This window comes from Loxodonta africana, chromosome 7 (genome assembly GCF_030014295.1).
Source record: "Loxodonta africana isolate mLoxAfr1 chromosome 7, mLoxAfr1.hap2, whole genome shotgun sequence".
Classification (NCBI taxonomy): domain Eukaryota; kingdom Metazoa; phylum Chordata; class Mammalia; order Proboscidea; family Elephantidae; genus Loxodonta; species Loxodonta africana.
The window spans coordinates 92,464,870-92,490,600 of NC_087348.1; the positions used below are offsets into that span (position 1 = coordinate 92,464,870).

At 42.9% G+C, this 25,731-nt stretch overlaps 2 protein-coding genes across 2 annotated transcripts; both read right to left on the reverse strand.

The window, feature by feature from the left end:
• Nucleotides 1–682: 682 nt before the first annotated feature.
• LOC100658904 (olfactory receptor 2AT4-like) lies at nt 683–1,838 on the reverse strand. Its single transcript, XM_003420084.3, has one exon. It carries the CDS (start codon nt 1,652–1,654, stop codon nt 683–685), a length of 972 nt encoding a protein of 323 aa, XP_003420132.1. The 5' UTR covers nt 1,655–1,838.
• Nucleotides 1,839–18,637: 16,799 nt separating this feature from the next.
• On the reverse strand, nt 18,638–20,809 carry LOC100658622 (olfactory receptor 2AT4-like). The gene has a single exon (XM_003420083.3). The coding sequence runs from the start codon at nt 19,607–19,609 to the stop codon at nt 18,638–18,640; it is 972 nt and encodes a 323-aa protein (XP_003420131.1). The 5' UTR covers nt 19,610–20,809.
• Between the last annotated feature and the right edge of the window lie 4,922 nt (nt 20,810–25,731).

A 25,731-nucleotide genomic window follows, 5' to 3' on the forward strand; every position in this document is an offset into this window, starting at 1 on the left:
TCATGTCTTTTGATGACCAGAGATTTTAAATTAAAAAGAAAAAAGTCAAGTTTATTAATTTTATTCTCTAGGCTTAGAGCTTTTTAAATCTTGTTTAAGACACATTTCTCTACTGTGGGATCATGATGTTAGTCTCCTATACAGTTTTATAGTTTTGCCCTTCACATTTATCTCTTTAATGAGATTAATTTTTATGTTCGGCTTAAAGTAGGGAATAAATTTCATTTTTTGACATATGGATACCTAATAGTTCAAATACCATTTATTAAATGTCCATCTTCCACAGTGGTCTGTAGTGTTATTTCCTTCATATACCAATTGTTGTTTCTGGTCTCTCTATTCTGTTTCATTGGTCAATATGTCTATTCATGTCTTAATAACTCACCTCCCTTTTCTCACCTTTGTTACAATTTTATCCTTATTATATTGAAAACTTCTTTGGTGCACTTAAGAAGATACTTCTTTATATTTTATCTGCCATTTTTAGTTCTTTCCACAGAAGGGTTGATTTAATAACGTAAAAAAACCCAGTGCCGTCGAGCCTAGTCTATCATTAATGGAAATGGAAGTTGCAATGGTGTATTTTTGGTCCTGCTATAAGTCATTCTTTCACTTCAGAAAACTTTTTGTGGCCTTATCTGTTCTCAGCACACTGGTGTCCTAGGAGCAAAATTAGCTATATCTAAGGATCAAGGGCCCAAGAACGCCATGGGTCCTGGGTACATGCCATTTTGCTGATGGCTGCTTTGACATCCTTGTTCCTCAGGGTATAGATGAGGGGGTTGAGAACAGGAGTAAGGATGGCAAACACCACATTGCCCATGATGTGGAAGTCGAGGGACAGGTCAGCCCTGTAGGCCACGTAGGCTACGGCAATGGACGAGTAGTAGGTGCCAACCACCAGGAGGTGGGAGCCGCAGGTGGAAAATGCTTTTGAGCGTCCTTCTCGGGAGCTGATACGAAGTACTGAGGCCAGGATGTGGGCATAGGAGAGAAGCACTAGAAGAAGGGGCAGGAATGATACCACCATGGCAATGCAGAAGCCCATGAAGGTCTGGGGGTTTGTGTCAGAGCAAGAGGCCTGGACCACAGCCAAGTGGTCACAGAAGCAGTTGTATATACGAACAGTGCTGTCAAATGCCATCTGGGAGGTCTGCACCACTGCTGGAATGGGCAGGAGGAAAGCAGTGAGCCAGGCACTAGCTGCCAGTGCAGTGTTGGTCTGTGGAGTCATGTGGACAGGGTAGTGCAGTGGGTGACAGATAGCCACATAGCGATCATAGGCCATGACCACCAGGATGAAGGCTTCTGAGCAGGAGAAGCTGTGGAAAAGGTACATCTGTAAGAAGCAGGCAGGGAAGCTGAGGAAGCGGTCCCCAAGCAGGAGCAGGGACAGCATCTTGGGGACAGTGGATGTGGTGAAAAGGATGTCCAGGGCAGAGAGATTGATCAGGAAGAAGTACATGGGCTTGTGGAGGCTAGATTCTACCACCACAGCCGCCAAGATCAAGGTGTTACCCACAAGAATGAGGAGGTAGAAAAGCGGGAAGATAAAGAAGACAGGGAGGAAGAGGAACTCCTGTAGAGAGGGGATGCCCACCGGATAGAAGGTGGGTGAAAAGTTCTCAGATCCATTACAGGCTGTGGCTTTCATGGCAGGACAGAGCTGGGTGCCCAGGTGACAGACAGCCAGAACATCTGGAAACCAGAGCAACCAGGAGTTTAGAATGAGAATTCCCTAGAGTTCACTGTACAGTTAATGCAATCCAAATCGTTTATAACCAAGCCTAGAGGACTGCTGGTGGCCTCCAATATTGATTCCTCCATCTTAGCCTACTATTCACTTCTTCCTTCTTCCACTGAGTGGTTATTAAGTACACACAACGTGCAAGGCTGTAAAATAAGACTTCTAAGTCGCTACCATCATGGGGCTTAAATTCTAGTAGAAGGACCGTGCATTAAAAAGCCAATCACAGAGTTAATTATCTAGCTGCAATTGTGTTAAATGCATTGAAATACAGCTTCTACTAGTCATCTGCTCCATGTCCCACGCTGTCTTTTGGGCATCAGATCTCTTAGATCCCTAAGTTCTTATATTTTCTTTTACATTTGCTTAATGTTCTACTAGGGGCATTATCACCATACCACTAACAAGAGCTAATTTTTCCAAGGTTTTCTGCAACATGCTGTCTGCTTAGTCTACTCATTACCCAGGGAATGACTTCTTTCTCATTTTCTGGGCACAGCAGCTCTGTTTGCCTCTCTCTATACTAAGTACTCTGTGTTCATCCCTGTGTGTATGTGTGTGGTCTCTTATGTTTTAGGGATGAGACGGGCAAATGCCTTTGGTGGAAGGACTTACTTCCTGGTGGAGCCTGAGCTGAAGGTAGAGCTTCCTACCATTGTGTACTTCTTGGGTTACTCTATCAGTCTTCCTTCCTCCTGGCTCCTGCAGCCCAGCAGGTATTTCTGTTTAGTCATTTTTACGCTCACTCTCCTGTTGGTTCTTCTAAGACCAGCTCAGAAGAAGCCCTAAGAACCTTTCCTGAGAGCCATTGTTGCTCGAGAGAACTCAAAGAACTGTAAGCTGTAGCTGGTCAAAGACAGAAGAACTCTACATGAGAAGTTGTTCTGAAAGACTTCGTGCATGTTCACTAACTGTGTGCTTGGGCCAACTCCAGCACTAATCGTTTTGAACTGAGGAAAATACTGACACATGCCTACTTCAGGGGTACGGCTCTAACCAAACAATCCAGGCAGGTTCACGTCTATGTTTGCATTACTGTTGCTTTAACCCCAGTGATTCCATGAGCAGTTATGCCTTGAATTTCTTGCAACTACATCTACCATCTCTTTTCTAAAACAAAAATAAAACAGACAAGCAAAAAACTGCTCTCGTGTTCTAGAATCACAGAATGTCAGAGCTGGAAAAAAAAGTTTTTTTAAAATCTTCAATTACAATGCATTCTCCACCCTCCTCTACCACTTTTTAAAAATTTCAAAGTTTGCTCTGTGATTGACTGGGATTGTGTACCCTGGCTCATAGACCTGGAATTGGTGACTGGAAAATGGCTTTGCATCTGAAATAAACATGGGACAGACAACCCTCTTATGTGTGTGCTCCTTAAAAGAAGATCTCAGAGGTCATTCTTAAGCTCTTTTACAATCCCATGACCTGGCAAAAGGGTGAACCTGCAGTGTCTCAATTTTAAAGGGTTATCCCTCCGTTAGCCAGAACTGCATCCTGACAGGTTTGGTTATAAGGTTTTTGTCATACCCAAAGGGATGAAAACTCCATAGCTGCATTCAGAGACAGTCATGACCTGATGGTCCCTGGGTTAGTCTTCTCTAGTTGGAAGGTTTAGGGGGCAGAAAGTCAGAGGACCAAACCCAGAGGGGCCCTTAGAGCCCATCAAGCCATCAAGTCCTGCTGCCCATCTCTTCTTTCCCACTGGCTTACAGCTGATGATATAGATGCTGAGATCCAGATGGAGAGGTGGCATGTGGATTTGTACTGCCAGGCAGTGCTGGGGTCCCCAGCAGGTAGACCAAGCATATGCTTGGATCATCAGCAAAGCTGGGGTACCAGAAATTCTTTCCAAAATAATTTAACATTTGGTATTGCAAAGCACCATTCTAGTTGTCTATCATGGGAACTATCAGAATTTGGCTGGATGCTCTTTTACAGGTTAGTGCTCTTGTTTTCTTTTGAACTACATATTACATCTAAGTAATGCAACCCTGTGCTTAGGGATGAAAGGGCACTGTTTTCCAGGGCACAGAACCTACACCAGGAGATCTTCCTGTTAGGATTGTCTAGGTGCCAGTTACAATGCTAGAAGGGGAGAGAGAAGGAGCTTTATGTACCTCATCTCTTCTCATGATATAACCCATCCAGGGAGTGGTTATGCCCCTTCAACAAACGAGGGGTCAGAGAAAGAAAACCTCTTGTCCATGGCCATGGCTGGTAAAGAGTGAGTGCAGAGGGGTCATTCTGGAGCCAGCCTACTGCAAAGAACTGAGCCCTGGCCTGGAAACCAAGAGCTCTGTTTCCTGAGCCAGCTCTGCCACTTGCTTGTTGTGTGACTTTGAGCCCCTGAGCTTTGGTTTTCCCATCTGTGCAGTGAGAGGCTTGGAGGGAAAAAATCTCTAAGGTATTTCTAATTCAATAGGAAATTTTCTGAGTGTCCCCTCTGTGTTTAGCAGGGTACGCGTTCAGAGGTAGATGGCACATGGTCCATGCCCCTAAGGGAGAGGTAAAGGTCTCTCCCATTTAGTAAGTGCTGTTGCAAGCCAGGTTCTTTGTCTTCATTTTGTCATTGTGTCATCATTAGTGGTTAAACGTGTATGGACGTGGGAGTCAGAAAGGACTGGATTCCAATCCCAGCTCCCACCTACCAGCTATGTGACCTTGAGCCAATCATTATCCCCTCTCTAAGTCTTTTTTTCCTCACCTGTAACTTCACAGAATTATTGTGAGTCTTTAAAGAGAGAATGCATAAACAATGCTTTCACAAGAGCCTGGAGCATATAAGAGCTCAATGTTTGCTAGTGTTTGCAATTATTACTACTGTTGTCAGCCTTGCCTTCCTGTGGGAAGCCTTTGGCTTGGTCTCTGCCTGTGAGCACACCCCTTGTCTCGACCTGCCAGAATATCTGGTCCAAGTCCCCCCAATCCATGTTTGTACAACCAACCTGGATCCTATGCACCTGCCTCTTATACATATCCAAACCATCTTCCTGGATCCCTAGTCCAGGTTCTGCATGCTCTCACCTCCTACCGCAGCCCACTCCCAGCTACCCAGCCCACCTGTGCCTCAGGCCACTCACCTGCCAAGCCCTGTACACCCTAGTGTCTCCTGTTGTGTCCCCTCTGTGTCTCTAACCTTGGCCTTGGTGGGAAGAGGCAGGCAGGCACTGAGATGTAGCCTATTAAACCCTCCAAACCCTCCCTTCAATCAGGCCTACTGGGACCGTCTTCCTCAAGATGGTGCTCCCATGGGGTGCTGTGCCCACCAGTCACCCAGGATCAACTTCTTGGTCCCGCCTAGAGCATGTATTATGAAGGGATGTGCCCTGGGATTTGCTGATGAGAATAGCATGGTTAACAGTCCTCGTGGGTTCCAGAACTTTACAGTCAATGGGGCAGCTTTTATTGACATTATTTCATCTGCTCCTCACAATAGTCAGGGGAAATAAACAGTCTAAAAGGAGAAAACTAAGGTCCAGAAAAGGGAAACGACTTGCCAGTGTTCACACAGATACTTACTATTAGAGCTGCAATTCAAGCCCAGGCCAGTGCTCTGTAGAGTTCCATAGTGGTAAAGGGCATAATGTGTGGAGATAGAAAGTGCTGAGTTTGAATATAAGTTCTAATATATTTTAACTGCGTCACTTTAGACAAGTTAATTAAGTCTGAGTTTCTTCATCAGTAAAATGGGACATAACAATACTACTGGTCTCATGGAGTTGCTGAGAGGATTTTATAAGATAAGAAATATAGATTGCTTAGAGTGAAATATATGATAATTTAAAAATTACTCCAGGAGTCACCAACTTCATATGGAAGGGGAAGAGACCCCGGATAAGTAAAGCATTACTGAAAAAGAAGAACAAAGTGGGAGGCCTCATACTACCTGATTTTAGAACCTATTGTACTGCCACAGTAGTCAAAACAGCCTGGTACTGATACGACAACAGATACATAGACCAATGGAACAGAATTGAGAATCCAGACATAAATCCATCCACCTGTGAGCAGCTGATATTTGACAAAGGCCCAAAGTCTGTTAAATGTGGAAAAGACAGTCTCTTTAACAAATGGTGCTGCCATAACTGGAATCCATCTGCAAAAAAATGAAACAAGATCCATACCTCACACCATGCACAAAAACTAACTCAAAATGGAACAAAGACCTAAATATAAAGTCTAAAATGATAAAGATCATGGAAGAAAAAATAGAGACAGTGCTAGGAGCCCTAATACATGGCATAAACAGTATACAAAACATTACTAACCATGCACAAACACTAGAAGAGAAACTAGATAACTGAGAACTCCTAAAAATCAAAAACCCTCATCCAAAATCTTCACCAAAAGAGTAAAAAGACTACCTACAGGCTGGGAAAAATTTCTGGCTATGGCAAATCTGATCAGCATCTGATCTCTAAAATCAACATGATACTGCAAAAACTCAACAACAAAAAGACAAATAATCCAATTAAAAAATGGGCAAAGGATATGAACGGGCACTTCACCAAAGAAGACATTCAGGCAGCTAACAGATACATGAGGAAATGCTCACGATCATTAGCCATCAGATAAATGCAAATCAAAACTATAAAGAGATACCAGCTCACTCCAACAAGCTGGCATTAATCCAAAAAACACAAAATAATAAATGTTGGAAAGGTGGAGAAACTGGAACACTGACATACTGCTAGTGGGAATGTAAAATGGTAAAGACTTTGGAAATCGATTTGGTGCCTCCTTTTTAAAAAGCTAGAAATAGAACTACCATACGATCCAGCAACCACACCCCTTGTAATATATCCTAGAGAAATAAGAGCCCTCACTCGAACAAATGTATGTACACCCATGTTCATTGCAGCACTGTTTACAACAGCAAAAAGATGAGAGTAACCAAGATGCTCATCAATGGATGAATGGATAAATAAATATGGTATATTCACATGATGGAATATTCACATGATGGAATACTAAGCAACAATTAAGAACAACAATGAATCCATGAGAAACATCTCTTCATAACATGGAGGAACCTGGAAGGCATTATGTTGAGTGAAATTAGTCAGTTACAAAAGGACAAATATTGTATGAGATCACTATTTATAAGAACTCAAGAAATAGTTTAAACACAAAAGAAAATATTTTTTGATGGTTACAAGAGTGTGGAGGGAGGAAGAGGGGTATTCACTAATCAGATAGTAGACAAGAACTATTTTAGGTGAAGGGAAAGACAACAAACAATACAGGAGAGATCAGCACAGCTGTACTAAATCAAAAGCTAAGAATTTTCCTGAATGCAACTAAATGCTTCGAAGGCCAGAGTAGCAGGGAGGGGGTCTGGGCATCATGGTTTCAGGGAACATCTAGGTCAAATGGCATAACAAAATGTATTAAGAAAATGTTCTGCATCCCACTTTGGTGAGTGGCTTCTGGGGTCTTAAAGGCTAGCAAGCAGCCATCTAAGATGCATCAATTGGTCTCAACCCACCTGGGGCAAAAGAGAATGAAGAACACCAAAGACACAAGGTAAATATTAGCCCAAGAGACAGAAAGGGCCACATAAACCAGAGACTACATCAGCCTGAAACCAGAAGAACTAGATGGTGCCTGGCTACCACCAATGACTGCCCTGACAGGGAACACAATAGAGAAATCACTGATGGAGCAGGAGAACAGTGGGATGCAGACCTCAAATTCTAGTACAAAGAATAGGCTTAATGGTCTGAGACTGGAGGGACCCAAGAGGTCATGGCCCCCAGACCTCTCTTAGCCCAAGACTGGAACCATTCCTAAAACCAAATCTTCAGACAGGGATTGGACTGGACTATAAGACAGGAAATGATACTAGTGAGGAGTGAGCTTCTTGGCTCAAGTAGGCACATGAGACTATGTGGGCAGCTCCTGCCTGGAGGCAAGATGAGAAGGCAGGAGCTGGTTGAATGGACATGGGGAATACAGGGTGGAGAGGAGGGGTGCGCTGTCGCATTACGGGGAGAGCAGCTAGGGTTACATAGTAAATAAGGTGTGTATAAATTTTTATATGAGAGACTGACTTGAATTATAAACTTTCACTTAAAACACAATAAAAAATAATTACTCCAGGAGATTTATTTGTGTTATCTGAAAATAACCCAGGGAGAGGCTGCCTGAATATTCAGCTTTACAGGGGACAGATGGTGTCCCTTTCCTGTAGAAGATGCAACTTTCATGGGCTCTCAGGCTGTCTAGATGCCCAACAGCTGGGGCTTCACCAAGAACTGTAGTCAACAGCTGGCACCTAAGCTCAGACTGCTTGGTGCCCAGTAGTTTATTTGTTCTCCTACTTATAAAGCTAGTCTCTTGCTCCCTATCCCCTGGCCCAAAGGAAAGCAATAAGGGTCAAGGTGCTTATATCTTTATTTTAGGCTGTATGTATGTCAGCTGCTAGCAGCCAACACTCACAACCAATAGAAGGTTGTGAGTCTACTACAGTCCATGTTTTGCAACTCTCAGATCCATTCACTTAGCACATTAAGTTCACTCCATTTGGACATAGTGTCTCTAGGATTATGATTAGCCACAATTTCTGGGAAAATTATAGGAGAAGGATTAGTGGGATGAACTACTGCTCTTTCTGCTTCAGTTAGTCCCCAGGCTACAACTGATGAACATTATTTCTCTCCTCTACCATCCATTCTGGAAACCCTGGTGGCATAATGGTTAAGAGCTATGGCTGGTAACCAAAAGGTCGGCAGTTTGAATCCACTGGGCAGTCCTTGGAAACCCTATGTGGCAGTTATACTCTGTCCTATAGGGTTGCTATGAGTTGGAATTGACTCGGTGACAACGAGTCTGGTTTTTGGTTTTTTACCATCCATTCTAGATTCCCTCTCCCCTCCCTTCATACACAATTATTTCTGTTGGTCTAGGCATATCCCACGGCAGAGTAACTCAGACCTTCATCCCAGAGATTTCTGAGCCTCTGGTTACTAGTCTTCAGCTCAGTCTGTGCTCTGCAGATGAGGTTCTCTTTAAATGCTCTCAAAGGGGTTCTCTTACTCTCCCACTTCACTTTATATTGAGGATTAATAGATCTGATCCTGTCATTTTCACTCTATCCTACAAAACATCAGTGTGCCTTTAGCAATATTGACTTATTACACAGTCTTATAGTTTCTGTTTCTGCCATACCTCTAAAACATCAGAGACATTGCACAAGCTAGTGCATCCCCTTTATCTGTGTCTTATTACAGTTTACCACAGGTGAAAGTCTTAGCAATCACACTGCTATAATGCAGGTAACAACTTACCTACCACCAGTGATAGGGCCCTCATTGCTATCCAGCTGATGAGTAATTCAATTACAGATTCTCATCCCTAGACTCTTCTTTCTAGACCCACTCCTGGAACCAATTGTCTTAAGGCTGAATTTCCTAGAAGCAGAGCCTGAGACAGGGATTCTTATGCAAATAATTTATTGAGAGAGTGATCTCAGGCAAAATCCATAAAGGAATGAGGGAAACAAGACAGGGCAGAAGAAGTTAGGTAAAGTTAGATTTTAGCTGAAATTCAGCCTGATTTCACAGGTGCCCTGGAATGTGAAGGACACTGTAGAGTTGTCCCACTTTGGAATAAGTGACTGACCTTTTTATCCCCTTATTAGGGGCTATACCCAGGTGGAAAACTCTGGTGGCATAGTGGCTAAGAGTTTGACTGCTAACCAAAAGATTGGTAGTTCAAATCCACCATGTGTTCCTTGGAAACCCTATGGGGCAGTTCTGCTCTGTCCTACAGGATCACTATGAGTCAGAATCAACTCAACGGCAATGGGTTTGGCTTTTTTGGTATACCCAGGGGAAAGGATGTAACCTCCCAGCTATTTTTCTAGTGAGAGGGGGCTCCTATTGGTTGATGGCAATTCTCAGGAGAATGATACAGCTGTGAAGTGTTAACAGCCGACACTCACTGCATTTAGTTGGGGTACCAACAGTGACTTCTACATAGAGTATATACCCTGTTGTGTTGGCTTTTTTGCTCAATATTATGTTTGTACAGTATTTTATGCAAATAACATGCACCATTAACTCCATCATGCCGATCCTCTTCCACATGTTGGTGCAAAAAAAAAAAATTAGCATACAGCACTTACAAAAATACCTCGGGGTGTGGGGGAAGGGCGCAGCCAGCAAACAAGTGCAAAAGCTATACATTATTTGCCTACAAATACAGTAATACTCATCTATATTTTTGAATGTGGTTTTATAATGTGTAGTATACCATTGTGTGAACATACAATTTGTTTATCCATTCTACTGTTGATGAACATTTGGCTGGGTATAAAACTCTAGGTTAAAGATATTTTTCTTCAGTGCTAAATATTATTACTCCATGTGTCTTCTTGTATCTACTGCTCCTTTTAGGAAGTCTAATATCAATTTGATTCTTGTTTTTGCTCTTTCTTGCTGGGAGTTTTTAGAATTTAAAACAATTTATCAGTAATGGATCAGGAGAGCGTTGTTTATTCTCCACATAGTGATGAACTTAAAAAAAATTTTTTTTAAACAGAAAAGATAAAATTAAACAAGGTAAAGCATATTTCCTGGGAAGATGGAGTATATATACTATTTCCTACTCCTCCTGATAAGTGTAGCTAAAAAATCCTGAATATTATTTATGATACAAATATAAGAAGATTCTGAAAGGTATAGATAAAGCCAAAGAATGGCTAGGGATTGACAACCCAAGGAATGACATGATGATGAGTTCCCTGAGTTTTATATTTGCCTCATATATCCCACACTTGGAGCTAGAGAAGCTGGAAACTTAGAAATGCCAATTGGTGCTTAGTTATCTAGTGCTGCTATAATAGAAATACCACAAGTGGGTGGCTTTAACAAATAGAAATTTATTTTCTCACAGTTTAGGAGGCTAGAAGTCCTCGTTCAGGGTGCCAGCCCTAGGTAAAGACTTTTTCTCTTTCTGGAGGAAGGTTCTTGTCTCTCTGAGATTCTGGTTCTGGGCGATCTTCATGTGGGTTGGCATTTCTCTTCCCCATCTCTCTGTGCCAGCTTGCATTTACTCTCTTTTATATCTCAACAGAGATTGTCTCAAGACACACTCTACACTAATCCAGCCTCACTAACATAACAAAGACAACCCATTCCCAAATGGAATATAACCACAGGCATAGAGGTTAGGAATTACATACATATTTTGGGGGACACAATTCAATCCATAACAGGTACAGAAAAAAAAAAAAAAAAAAACTCAACAAAATAACCTGTTCTCTCTAGGCAAGGGACTAGAATAGCAGCAGTCTAGCAAAACAGAAAACTTTTAGATAGTAACCACTCTATACCAGACAAATAATACAGAGAAAACTGCAACTCCACCCACAGCCACACCAGCAAATTCCAAGTGGGGAGTCCAGACTTATATCCTCACCAGAATGTAACTAGGTGCCTCAAACCACCATGATTTTGGTGTCAGAGAAGGCCAAGTAGAATGGCGGCTATGAAGGGAGCAACAAGAAAGCATTCCTATCCCTTCTAGCCAGGGTGGTATCAGCAGAGGCCTAGTGGGGCACTGAAATGCTCATCCCCACTCAGCAGTAATGAAAAGTCCCACCTCCCCCTAGGTGTCAACAGAGGCTGAGTGAGCAAGCTGAGCTTCTATCCCCACCTAGAAGTAACTAGGTAGTGCTATCCTTTCTTCTGCTGGACTGGTGTCATAGGAAACCACCTAAAACAGTAAGTTTAAATAAGATCTAGAGTTTTAGAACATAATATCCAAAATGTCCAAGTTTCAATTGAAAATCACTCATTGTACCAAGAATCAAAAAAAAAAAAAAAAAAAAACTCAACTTGAATAAAAAAAGACAAACAATGGTGGGCACCAACACTGAGATGAGAAAGATGTTAGAATTATCTGACAAAGATTTCAAAGCAGTCATTATAAAAGCACTTCGATGAGCAATTACACACATCATAAATCCTTGAAACAAATGAAAAATTAGAAAATCTTGGCAAAGAAATAAAAAGTCTCAATAAAGAAGTAGAAGACATAAAGAAGAACAAAATGGAAATTTTAGTATGAAAAATAAACAGATGAAATTAAAAAAACTCCATACATAGACTCAATTTATAGACTCAACAGCATATCTAGGGGACAGAGCAAAGAATTCATGAACTGGAAGACAGAATAATAGAAATAAGTCTGAACTACAAAGAGGAAATAGACTTAAAAGAAGAAGAACAGAACCTCACGGATCTGTGGGAGGATTATAACAAAGGATTCTTGTCACCGGAGTCCCAGAGGAGAAAGAAGGCTGAAAAAGTACCCAAAGAAATAATGACTGAAAATTTCCCAGAATGGGCAAAGAACATAAACCTACAGATTCAAAATGAGCAAACCTCAAACAGGATAATGTCAAAGAAATCCACACCAAGGTATACCAGAGTCAAACTTCTGAAAACTAAAGACAAAGAAGAAATCTTGAAAGCTGTGAGAGAGAAGACACCTTACCTATAGGAGGAAAATAACCTGAATGATAACAAGGCCATGTTGATATACTTCAGCAGTGATACTGCATCTGGGAGAGCAGCTGCAATTGGAGTCATCTCCTGCTTAAGTTTACAACAGCCCACAATCATTTTCCAAGATCCATCAGACTTCTGCTCGGGCCAAACTGTTGAGCTAAATAGGAAAGTAATGGATTTCACCACCCCTGCTTCTTTCAAGCCTTTGATGTTGACATTAATCTTTGTAGTCCCCTCCAGGGATGTAGTACTGCTTCTGGTTTACTATTTTGGTACGGAGAGGGAGTCACCGGGGCTTCCACTTAACCCTTCCTACCATTATAACCCTCAGCTCATGTGTCAGAGAGCCAATGCGGTGATTCTGCCAGTTGCTGAGCATGTTTATTCCAATTATACATTCAGGAATTGAAATAGCCATAAAGTGAGCCCATGAATCTACTGGGCCCACTGTGAGTCAGGTTTCCACTAAGACAGTTGTTAGCTTATAGTTTGACTACTGGGTAACAGTGGCATTTTGAGTCCCCAGGAATTAGCATCAATTCAGAGTCACTATCTAATAATTCCTGAAAAGTCTGGTTATTTCCTTTTTTCCAATGTATAGTCATTTTAATAAATAGCTACAGATCCTTGGAGAATGACTTTCAGTACGTACTTACGGCAATGGTGCAGCCTCATTCCTCAAGGAATACAACCTTCCCTTCAAGGAAGGGGCCTTGAGTTAGTGAATAGATTAGGTCTGGAAATTGAGTGAGAGGTCTTGACTCCCTCCTCTGGTGACTCAAGTCATGATTTTGGCTACCAAGCCTACCTAGAGTTTTTTTCCTGTTATATAGAGCAAGCGATGCTCTAGTATGCTTCCCAACTATTTTATTCCTGAGGACACCATGATCAGTTTGCCACTGTTGAAAACCTCTGCATCCAAGGTGTTCTGCTTACCATTTCTTTCCTGCTTCCCCGCACAGTACATGTGCTGACCTTGTCTTTGATGGTTAAGCATTGCCTTTTAGCCTCTGACACTCCGGGATTCCATCATCTCCATTGAAATCAGGGAGTCCCTGGCAACCCCTGCAGTCATACCTGACCTATAGCAGAGAGCAACCACAGAGCTTTTCAAGGATGTAGGTACTCCTCTCACTAATGTATTTCTCAATGTTTTAGTGAAGGAAGTGTTTTCTAACCTTCTCATGGAATGTAGTTAGAAAGTGGGTATGTAGTCCACACATGATAAATTCAGTCCAACATTCCTATCTCCCTAAGCCTTTGTATTTCCTCCTCCACGTCATGCCAGAGAAGCTCTGGCATTTCAACTTCATTAAATGTAGGCCACCATTAAGTCCAAGTTTTGGTCAACAAACCAAGTAAGTTGTTAGAGCCACCTCTAGCTGCATGGGCTAACACCACTTAAATCTAGAATCTCTTGTATATTCATCCATATCAATAAATTTAGTGTGATCTGGTGTTACATCGTACCCTCCTTGGTCCAACACTCAGAAGTTATTCCCACACAAGTTTCTCAGATTTCTGTTGAAATATATTTTAAAAAGTCTGAATGCCTTTGATGTCATACTGTCATAGCGTGACACAAACTGTATCATGCTTATATTTGACTCTAGTCATGAATATGTTGGCAATAGGAGGTGGTTGTGGTGGATCTTGATATGAATGAAAATTCTCTTTTAAGGTATGTACCTCAGGTGAATCTATTGCAGTTTTCAAGCAAAGAAGGGCTACTTTTCCCAGACACTAGAGGGCCAGTTACTTCCACAGTGAGGGAGGATTGGAGGGATTGGGGGTTTAAGATTGTAAATTTCATCTGAGCCTAAACAGATATCCTCACTTCATGTTTCAAGGCTCAGGTCTTCTATCTGTAATCACCTCTGTTCTGCCTGAAGTACACCCATTAGAATTTCCTTTACTGAGGTTCTGCTGGTTGCAAACTTTCTCAGCTTCAGCTTGTCTAAAAATGTCTTTATTTTACCCTCCTACTTGAAAGATATTTTCACTGGGATAGGATTCTGTCAGTTATTTTCTTTCAGCGTATTGAAGAAATAATTCCAAAGGCCCTGGCTTCTAGTTTTACTCTTGACAAGTCAGCTTAACTGTAACTCTTTGAAGGGCAAAAATTGAAGATGATATGTCTTTTTTTCTGACTGCTTCTAAGATTTTCTCTTGTTTTCTGCTTTCTATATTTTACTATTACGTATCTAAGTATGTATTTCTTTCTTGGGAGTTTTTCAGCTTCTTAAATCCGTGGTTTGGTTTATTAGCTCTGAAAAATTCTTAGCCATTTACTGTTCACATATTGCCTTTACTCATTTCTTTCTCTTCTTTCCTTCTAGAAATATGATTAAAATCTGCTAGACTTTTTTTTTTTTTTTTTTAACTGCAATCACTATGACTCTTACCCTCTCTTATGTTTTTCTTTTCTTTTGTTTGGTCTCTTTAAGCTTCATTCTGACCTATCTTCCAGCTTACTAATTCTTTCTCCATTTGTATCTAATTTGCTATTAAAATTTTTCATTGAAGTTTTAATTTCAATTATTTTACTAGTTGATTTCTTAAAGTTCTGTTTGGTACTGTTTTCATTTTCTGCAAATATTTCCTATCTTGTCATTTATCTATTTCAATGTAAGACCGTTTTTTTTTATGTGACTCTTTATTCCAATACAAATCTTCAGAAGGGCTAATTTACTTCTGATTCACTCTTAACAAAAGGTGTAGCCCTTTGTGGTTCAAGGTTATTATGGGAAGCATCTCTTATTAAGCACTTCACTTTATGAATCTTTGGTCTTTGATTTATGATCCCTTCTCTTTTATGAGGCAATTAAGTGAAAGTCCAAATCTGCCAAGATGGGAAAACGCCCTCAGAGAAAATTCTGCTTCTCTTATCCTTTGTGAAAGGAGCAAGGAGTACTCAGGGAGTTTGGTACTAAGTAGAAGAAATCTTGAGGAATTGCCTACCACCCCAGGTCCAGTGCAGCTCTGAAAAATCAGCAGCCATTTTTCCTGGTTGTTCATCCATCCCCTCCACCAAATTATATTCCTGGAGATGGACAGTGTAAACCCAATATTAGCTTTTGTGGATTAGAGTTTTAAGGACTTGGAGGTTCAAATGATGATTTTTAGCTTGGTAACTAGCTGTAAGCCCTTATATCTAGTACAATCATCATATGGGCTCAGCTCAATGAAGCCTTAACTCTTAGGTTTGGGAAACCAAGATCAAGACCGCTGGTTCATTTTCAAATAAGCCGGTGAAAACTTCAAATCAGGCAGACTGCATGTTTCTGGAATCAAGGTGTACCTGTGACTACCTGGAAAATTGACTGTAGGAGGCCACTGAGGAGGCCTAATAATGATATCTCTTTTCCCTATCTCAGTTCTGAGTCAATTGTGGACCTGAGCAAAGATATCAGCAGAAGAGGTCTAAATATCACTAGGTTGGAGGGCATAACATGTATCTGAGGGCAAGTGACTTCCTAAAACTGAACCCCAGGATTAGAGAGATTCCTACCTAGCCCCAGGCATTGTTGGACCACTGACAATGCTGGCACATTTCACTGTCGTCCTCATGAAGCAGGAGCTCCTTTGGTTTACATAACCTTATTATGTATGAGCCATATAAAATTATAATAAAGCACACACATATCACTGAAAAGGAAATATTATATCTAAGCCTAACTGGCTATTCCACGTTTTCCAATTAATATTTATTTGCCATTTTTGTTAGTTTCCTAGGACTATTGTAATAAAATACAGCAAAGGGGGTGGCTTTAAAGAACAGAAATGTATTGTCTCACAGTTCTGGAGGCTGAGAGTCTAAGACCAGAGTGTCAGTCTTGTTGATTCGTTCTGAGGCTTGGAGTGAGACTCTGTTTCATGCCTCTTTCCTAGCTTCTAGTAGCTCCAGGTGTTTATTCATTGGCTTGCAGCTGCAGAATCACACGACATTCTTCCTCTGTCTATCTTTCATAAGGACAACACTCAGATGGGATTAGGACCCACACAACTTCAGTATGACCTCATGCTAACTTCTTTTAATATCTTCAAAGACCTTATTTCCAAACAAGGTCACATGCACAGGTACAGGGGTTAGGACTTCAACGTTTTTTCTTGTTATGGGGAGAGATACCATTTAATCCATGACACTATTTATTTATTCCTTTTCTCCATTGCTAACATGACATATAGCACATCCTAGCAGATGTAATTCTGGCTAAAACAGTGTTCTGTAAGGGGACAGAGAATCTGTTTATTTGGTCTGTCCTACCTTGGGCATCAAAATGTTAAGAGCGAAGACCAGATGGTTTTCACTCAATGCATAAATGATACCTGGATGGGCTCTTTAACTGGGACTTTATGAAGATAATTTGAAGTTTACCTTGAGAATGATTGAACCCACACTCTGGACTAAGAGCTATATCAGTTTACTATACTGCTAACCTAAGCATAAAATTATGCTGCAAAATCTAAAGGAAATAAAACTTGAAATTTATTCTTACCGAGCACTACTGAGAATCCTTAGCTCTAGATCACCAGAAAATAGCCTCTTATCTGGACTAGCCTGTATTCCTGTTCTCTCACAGCCCAGTTCTGCAAATTCCATACTCTTGTCGCATATGAGTCTGCTGGGATATTATTTCTTCGTATGAAAATCCTTACTATTATTTGCAAAAAAATCTCTGCTCATTCACTTATTCGATTTTCTGTTAAAGTGCAGAGCCTTATCGTAACTTGCTAAGGAAGATTCATTTTTCTTCAAAATGTGCTGCAAAATGCAAGCTGTCTCACAACTGGTGCAAGGCAAGGTCATGGAAGCTCCATAGACACATCCAAACTCCCTGAGGGACCAAATTCCTGGGTTGAGGGCTGTGGAGACCATGGTCTCAGGGAATGTCTAGCTCAATTGGCATACCATAGTTTATAAAGAAAATGTTCTACATTCTACTTTGGTGAGTGGTGCCTGGGGTCTTAAAAGCCTGTGAGGTGTCTCACCCCTTCGAGAGCAAGGAAGAATGAAGAAAACTAAAGATACAAGGGAAAGATTTGTCTGAAGGACTAATGGACCACATCTACCACAGCCTCCACCAGTCTGAGTCTAGTATAGCTAGATTGTACCCAGCTACCACCACTGACTGCTCTGATAGGGATCACAATAGACAGTCCCAGACAGAGCTGGAGAAAAATGTAGACCAAAATTCTAACTCACAAAAAAAAAAAAAACAGACTTACTGGCCTGACAGCAACTGGAGAAACCCTGAGAGTATAGCCCCAGGACTCACTTTTAGCTCAGTAATGAAGTCACTCTTGAGGTTCACCCTTCAGCCAAAAATTAGTCAGGCCCATAAAATGGGGCTTAAGGGGCACACCAGCCCAGGGGCAAGGACTAGAAAGCAGGAGGGGACAGGAAAGCTGGTAATAGGGAACACAAGGTTGAGAAGAGAGAGTGTTGACATGTTGTGGGGTCATTAACCAACATCATAAAACAATATGTGTACTAACTGTTTAATGAGAAACTAGTTTGTTCTGTAACCTTCATCTAAAGTACAATAATAATTAAAAAAAAAGAAAAAAAGCCAGCTGTCTACCCCATTCTTTCTCCCTTTCTGGGAACTCTGCAGTTCTGAAGGTCACTGAAGTTCTGCCCATCTTTGCTCCAATTTGACCCTTTGTGACTTGTATGATTTCTAAGAGGAACTGAGATTTAAACTCTTTTGTCAGGAATAACCACTTCTTTGTTGGAGTTTCAAGCTGAAAGTGAATCTCACCCATTGGGCAGGGACATGGACCCCTATACCACTCCCTGACTGGAGCAGCTAGTGGTTTTCCTATGCGATCATTTCAAGCCCATTATATTGCAGATACATGAGTATTTGCTAACAAACAAGTGATACTCAATGCCATAAATGTAAAAACTTATAGGAGAAAAAACTTTAACATTGAATTAAATGCTAACTTCTTGGCTCCCAAGAACTCTTTTGCTTCTTCTGTTGTATTATATTTTTTCTCTGAATCTGACTTCTCCTCTAGACCATGGCTAACTTGAAGGCAGGAACTGTGTCTGGTTTATTTCTGTTTCTAACATCTACTGTACGGCCTGACAGTATCAGTAAAAAAAAATTATAAATGATTGGATGATGAAATTTTATTCATCACAGTAATTGATGAAAATTGCAAAGACTACAATTATTCCATAGCACCAGAGGGAAGCCTTATTGGTCCAGTATTTGAAAGCCAGGTTGTAGCTGTCTGCCCAAATGAATGAAGCAAATTTAGGCTGCTGTAATTCATTTATTCACTAAAAAATATTTATTGAGTTCCTGTTCTGAGCTAGGCACTGTTATGGTTGTCCTGGGAGCTAAATTAATCACATCTAAGAATTAAGGGCCCTAGAGCACCGTGGGTCCTGGAGACATGCCATTTTGGTAATAGCTGCTTTAACATCCTTGTTCCTTAGGGTGTAGATGAGAGGGTTGAGAACAGGAGTAAGGATGGCAAACACCACGTTGCCCATGATGTGGAAGTCGAGGGGCAGGTCAGCCCTGTAGGCCATGTAGGCTATGGCAATGGATGAATAGTAAGTGCCAACTACCAGAAGGTGGGAGCTGCAGATGGAAAAGGCTTTGGAGCGTCCTTCTCGGGAGCTGATATGAAGTACTGAGGCCAGGATGTGGGCATAGGAAAGAAGCACCAGGAGAAGTGGAAGGAAGGACACCACCATGGCAATGCGGAAGCCCAAGAAGGCCTGGGGGGTGGTGTCAGAACAGGAGGACTGGACCACAGCCAAGTGGTCACAGAAGCAGTGGTAGACGTGGGCCACAGGACCAAAAGCCATCTGGGAGGTCTGCACAACTGCTGGGATGGGCAAGAGGAGGGCAGTGAGCCAGGCACTGGCTGCTAGTGCAGCGTTGGTCTGTGGGGTCATGTGGACATGGTAGTTCAGTGGGCGGCAGATAGCCACATAGCGGTCATAGGCCATGACCACCAGGATGAAGGCTTCTGAGCAGTTGAGGCCATGGAAGAGGTACATCTGTAGAAAGCAGGCAGGGAAGCTGAGAATCTGGTCTCCCAGCAGGAATAGGGACAGCATCTTGGGGACAGTGGTTGTGGTGGAGAGAATGTCCAGGGCTGAAAGGTTGATCAGGAAGAAGTACATGGGCTTGTGGAGGCTGGGCTCTGCCACCACAGCCAACAGGATCAGGATATTACCCACCAGGATGAGCAGGTAGATTAAGAGGAAAATCAAGAAGACAGGGAGGAAGAGGGACTCTGGCAAAGAGGGGATGCCCACCAGGTAGAAGACTGGTGAGGCATTGTCTGATCCATTACATGTTATGGCTTCCATAGTGAATCAGAGCTAGATGTCTGCAGACAGACACTGGGAAACTCAGGACACATCTGGAAAACAGAGCAATCAGAGAAATATTAACTAGAACATTCATCTTTTTCTTTCCAACTATGAATCTCAGTCCCAGCACTCTTTGTGGCAGGAATTTCATGTCACAATTGAGTTGTTCAGGATGGTAAGGTATCTAACGAGCAGTGTTTGAAAGAGCTGGGCCTGTTTAGCCTGGAGGAGAGGAAGACTTAGGGTGGTGGGTGGAGGGGCGTAGTGGTGGTAGAGGGGTAGACACAAATACCTGAAAAGCTGTTGAAGGGAAGGGATAACACAAAGAAGTAGGCCAGTGTTAGCAGCTTCAGGGACCCAGAGTTTAGCCTCACACATTGAATAACTTCCTTACAATTGAAACTATCCAGTAATGAAAATTAGTGAATCCCATGTAATTAGAGGTATGCAAGGCTAGGTTTTTTTTTTTTTTTTTTTAGTTGGAAATCTACAAAGTATATTTAATACTTGGATAGGAGCTAGATTGAAAACGTTTAAACCACCCTAGACTCACTGGTTCTAAAGAAAAAAAAGTAACATAAATGGACCATATAAGAAAATGGTGAAGTTGAGGGGCAAATTTAATCCATCCAAGAGAAAAAGTCTTAAGAAGCATCCATTTATGTTCAAAAGAGGGAGGCTGGTTGGGGGAGATCTGTACAGAGCAACACCTCTCCCCCCACTAACCTCCCTCTTCTCTCCACCTCCACTCTCCCTACCACTTCCCCATACTCCTGCCCCAGAGGCTGTTGGTCATTGTTTGTCCACTGTGAGCATTTTCAGCCCACAGAACAGAGCTGGGGGAAAATGCTGACTCACGCTTTACTCTGGGCTTGTTCCTCTAAGTGATCCAGGGGCAGATTATGTTGACATTTGTATTCATGCCTCTTCTACCCCTAGACCAACAACAGGTCAGTGTCAGAGTTTGTCCTGGAAATCAGGCCTCCTGGCTCTGGCCCTGGACTCTTTCTACCAGGCCAGGCCACCCGGAGAATTTGGAAGCTCTGGTTTCCATCTGGGGGGAAATTAGGCCGAAGGTTTTATTTTTCACTCTCTGTTTCTTAGGCTGATATCAGAGACAATTATAAATTTCTGCTTTGTTCTGAGGAGAGTTTCAAACTGTTTCAGATGGACTGGTTATGAAATGGAAGTTCTGTGGCTGGGAAAAGGCTGCTTTCAAGAAATGACTAAAGGAAGAGAGGAATTGGGTAGGTCACTATGAGAAAAGGTCATGGCAGCCAGGCCCCATGTCCTGAACATAAGTGTTTTATATCTGGTGCCTGGCAAAACCTGGCTCAAAATACAAGCTCAATAAATATTTGTAGAATAAATGAGAGGGTTAATCTGAGTTAAACTGAACCCTTTCCTATAATAAGAAACCCTGGTGGCATAGTGGTTAAGAGCTATGGCTGCTAATTAAAAGGTCAGCAGTTTGAATCCACCAGGCACTCCTTGAAAACTCTGTGGGACAGTGCTACTTTGGTCTACAGGGTTGATATGAGTCAGAATCGACTCAACGGCAACGGGGTTTTTTCTCCCCATAATGGACCAGTCAGCTGGGATTTTTAGTTTCTTTTACTTTAACATCTAAATTAATGGAAACCACATGTCCCTGTAAGTTGCTGCAGCTCAGAGAGATTGTTCTCTACTGTGTGGGACCATGTAAGGCTGGATATGCAAGGTTTGCTGGGCAACCACAGAGCATCTGAGCCATAAGGCCCTTAAGGGCAAGCCAATACAATCCAGTTTCCCTTTTCTCCCATTTTCAAATAAAAAAGGCTCAGAGAGGAGTGACTTGCTCAAAGTCAAATAACAAATTGGGAGCAGAACTAGACTAGAAGCCTGATTTCTGGCTCACCGTCCAGGGCACCAAAAGGTCCTCCTGGGAGAGAAACTGACTGCCCATCTTCCCTCTCCAGTGTCATTTTCCTTTCTTTCAGACATGTGCTCTTCCTTTAGGACTCAGCTCAAATTTTCACCTCATGCTGGATCGGGGGTCTCCTTTGGGCTCCCACAGACCCTCAGCTTCCTTCTCTGGCAGCCCATATAATTCTGGGTATTGCTGTCTATGCACATGTCTGTCTCCGTCACTGGCCTGGGAGTTTCTCAGAGCCAGGAGTGGGGTCTGAATCCTTTCCTACAAGACTATCATCTCATTGGGGCCTGATGCCTTGATTCTCAGTGTTTGCGCGGGCGGAGACTGGAGCCTGCTGTCCTGACTTCCTCAGGGCTCTCTTGCTAGTGTGGCAGCAGAACAGGGCAACACTTGGAGTAGGAGGGGATTCTAAGAGAGCTGCTGGTCCAACTCCCTTATTGTGCTGATAAGGAGAAAGAGTTTACCGGGAAAAAACCACATGGCAGCAGAGCCAGCCTGGAAGGATAGGAGTTGGGAAGGAAAGATTTTAGCCCAGCTTCCTTCTCTTTGGGCCCCTCTCATAATAATGTGAGGGCTCTTAACTGCCTGCCACCTAAACCCTGGCCTCCCACAGCCTGGCCCTTCCTTAGGCTGTGAATGGCTCTGCACCTCATTTATAGCCATCATGTCTGAAACTTCTGCAGGATGACCTGGCTCTCCTGCCCAGCCCAGGCCACTCCCCAGCTCACCTGCCCAACCTAGCTGGCCTCCAGCTGCTCCCTTCCAGTCCTCAAGCCAGCACTGCCTCAGTGCAAAGGACCAGGTTGGGGCTTAGCCTGACCCCATTAATCTCCCAGCCCCACCCCTCCCTGGCCTGCTGGGGCCCTGCCCCTAGGGGTCCGTTTCTACTGGGTAATATTTTTCTGGGAACTCCCAGGTGCCTGGTTAAGAGGTAACACTGGGCTTTATTGACAATTAGAATAACAAGATTAATAGTCCTCATTGGGGCATAGAACTTTATAGTCTGTGTAGACTTTTCCACCTACTAAGCAATGATTGATATTCCCATGTGACAGATGAGGAAACTGAGGCTCAGAGAGGTAAAAGGCATTGCCCAAAGGCACACAGAAAGCCAAGGACAAGGCAGAATCTGAAACCAGATCTTCTAAGTCTCAGTCAAGCCTCTGTGCCAACCAGCCACACGAATGAGGATAAGCTTGTGAAAATTCTCTATATAAATGTAAAATCCTTAGGCTATTGGCCAGTGGGAACCCTTTGAGTGTCCTGGAGCTGGAGAAGCAAGTATGAGAGAACACAGAGCCCCTTAGTTTCCAAAATCCTCCTCCTCCTCCTTCTTCTCCCCTTCTCCTTCTCTCTCTCTTTCTCATTCACTTGCTCCCTCTCACTCTTTCTTAGGTGTCCTATAATTCTAAATCCAACCTCCTCCAGGGAGTCTTCTGTGACTTAATTTTCCTCAAGTCCTCAGTACTCATTCTTTCTTCTGGGTTAACCACCCCTGGGTACCTAAGCTGACCATTTTAATGACTAGGATAACTGAGGTTCATTGTTCATTCCACATTGAATGAAGCTGGCTTTGTGCTGGGTGCCTGGTCAAAGTGAATTGACATAGTCTAATGGGGTAGCCAATCAGAAAACTGGTTATTATATCCAATGTGATCTGTGCTACTGTGAAGTTGAAGGGGCCCATAGGAGGGACCAGAGCAGGCTTATATCATGGAAGACACTCTTCAGGTGGGTCATGAATTATAAGAAGGTAAAAAGAGTTCTCCAGGTAGAAGGCACAGGGAAAGTCAGGAAGGAGGAAAAAAAGCAAAGGATGTGTTAGAGGAGTGTCTTAGTGATCTAATGCTGCTATAACAGAAATACTACAAGTGGATATCTTTAACAAAGGGAAATTTATTTTCTCACAGTAAAGTAGGCTAAAAGTCCAAATTTAGGGTGTCAGCTCCAGGGGAAAGCTTTCTCTCTCTGTTGGCTCTGGAGGAAGGTCTTGGTCCTCAATCTTCCCCTGCTTGAGGAGCTTCTCAGGTGCAGGGACCCTGGGTCCAAAGGATGCACTCTGCTCCTGGCACTGCTTTCTTGGTGGTATGATGTCCCCAACTCTCTGCTTGCTTCCCTTTCCTTTTCACTCTTTAGAGATAAAAGGTGGTGCAGGCCACACCCCAGGGAAACTCCCTTTACCTTGGATCAGGGAGGTGACCTGAGTAAGGGTGGTGATACAATCCGACCCTAATCCTCTCAACATAAAATTACAATCACAAAATGAAGGACAACCACACATGGCTTAACCAAGTCGATACACACATTTTGGGGGGGGGGCATAATTCAATCCATGACAAGGGGTAAATAGAAGTTGGGTTTGAGTGCAGTATAGAGGAAAAGACTTGGAGTCTCAAAAAATGAGGCTGAAGAGGTTGTCAGGGGCGAGAGGGAGAAGGATCTCAAATTCTAGGCCAAAAAATAAGAACTCAGGATGAGGACATTGAAGAGTTGGGGTCAGCCTTTAGGCAGAGGACTAACATAGGCAGCTATGTGTTTCAGAATGATCACACCCACTGCCACACTGAGAAATGGATTAGAGAGGGAGAGGCTAGAGGCAGGAAGACCAGCCAGAGAGCTGAATGGGGAAGAGAGGAATGGGAAGAAGTAACAGTGATAACGATAACAGGAGATGCTGCCCTTTATAAAGTGCTTACTTGTGCTAATGACTGTGTCAAGGTGGTCACATTATTTAATCTGAACAATAGTTTTTATTACCCCTGTTTTATAAATGAGGAAACTCAGGGGAGGTGGGGCCAAGATGGCAGAGTAGTCAGATGCTTCCTGTTGTCCGTCTTACAACAAAGACCAGAAAAAACAAGTGAATCGATTTTATATGACAAGCTAGGAGTCCTGAACATCGAAGGCAGAGTTGAGGAATTGGACTGAATGGCAGGGGGAGAGAGAAACACTTCAGAGACAGCGAGGAATCGCCAGCCCTGACCTGGTGGGAACCGGCACCTCACAGGTTGATTCCACCACTGCTGTGAGTGTGGTGAGGCAAACACAGGCATTTGGGATGTGTTATCCACGTTCAGGGAGGCCAAATGGTGGAGAGTCTGCTCAACCCTCCAGAACAAGCAAGCAGCAGCCCACAATTGGCAAATGTTAAATACCCGTGTTTAACCTACCGTGATACAAAAATACCTCTCATCCGCTTACCTGCTGCCTTCCTGCTCTGCACTGGGTCCCAGCCAGTTGCAACCCCTGGGCAGGAAAAAAGACCCTGCACTCACCCTGAGCCATTCTTCTGGCCTTGGAGAGGGAACAAATTAACAAACATGGAAAAAATAGTCTGCCTCCTCCCCTGAGCTGGGAACTCAGGGCAGAAAGAGCTCCTTTGCCTAGGCACAGGCATAAGGGATCTATGGACTTTGAATGCCTTTCACCCCTGCATAGACCTGTGTGGGCCCAGTTCAACAGCATAGGCCTTCATTAGCACAGCACAACAGGGTATATACCTGAAATTTAACTTCAGCTGTTTTAGCTACACGGTGGAGAGGCAAGTCCGTGTCATTTGACACTGCTTTGCCTATTAATCAGGGTCCTTGCTTACCCACATTAAGGTCCTGAGGACTGGTGGCTCCACCCATGACACCTAACCACCTGTGACAGGGGTCCAAAAATAAGTGCCTCCCAGTTCTTACAGCCAACGGCATTGGGTGCCCATAGTCTGGATGCAAAACCTACCCACCTATGCGTTCTAGGGAACAGGGACACACTTTCCTCACAGACACTCAGGGGCAGTTGTCAGCCCCTGCCTTGCTCAGCACATGACCCCCTACTGCACCCAGATACCTGTGCTTACACCGATCACCCCTGCTCATCTAGGACTGTAGGTGAGTGACCGTACCACACACTTAATGACTGACTAACTGGACACCTGAGCTGAATCCATACAAGAAAAGTGAATGGACTTCTGGTCTCACATACCTAGTAACAGCTCTAACCACCTGGTGACAGGATGTTAAAGCTTCAAAGGTGCCAATAACCAAATTAGCTCACTTGAGCAACCTATTTGGGCATATCAAAACAAAACAAGAAGCTAGGACACAGGAAGCAAACATAAAATAAATACAATAACCTATTGATGGCTCAGAGACAACAGTCAATATCAAATCACATAAAGAGGCAGACCATGATCTCTTCAGCAAGCTCCCAAAAC

Bases quoted from the DNA above. Each gene is read 5' to 3' on its own strand.
- LOC100658622 (XM_003420083.3), bottom strand. From the start codon at position 19,609: ATGGAAGCCATAACATGTAATGGATCAGACAATGCCTCACCAGTCTTC.
- LOC100658904 (XM_003420084.3), bottom strand. From the start codon at position 1,654: ATGAAAGCCACAGCCTGTAATGGATCTGAGAACTTTTCACCCACCTTC.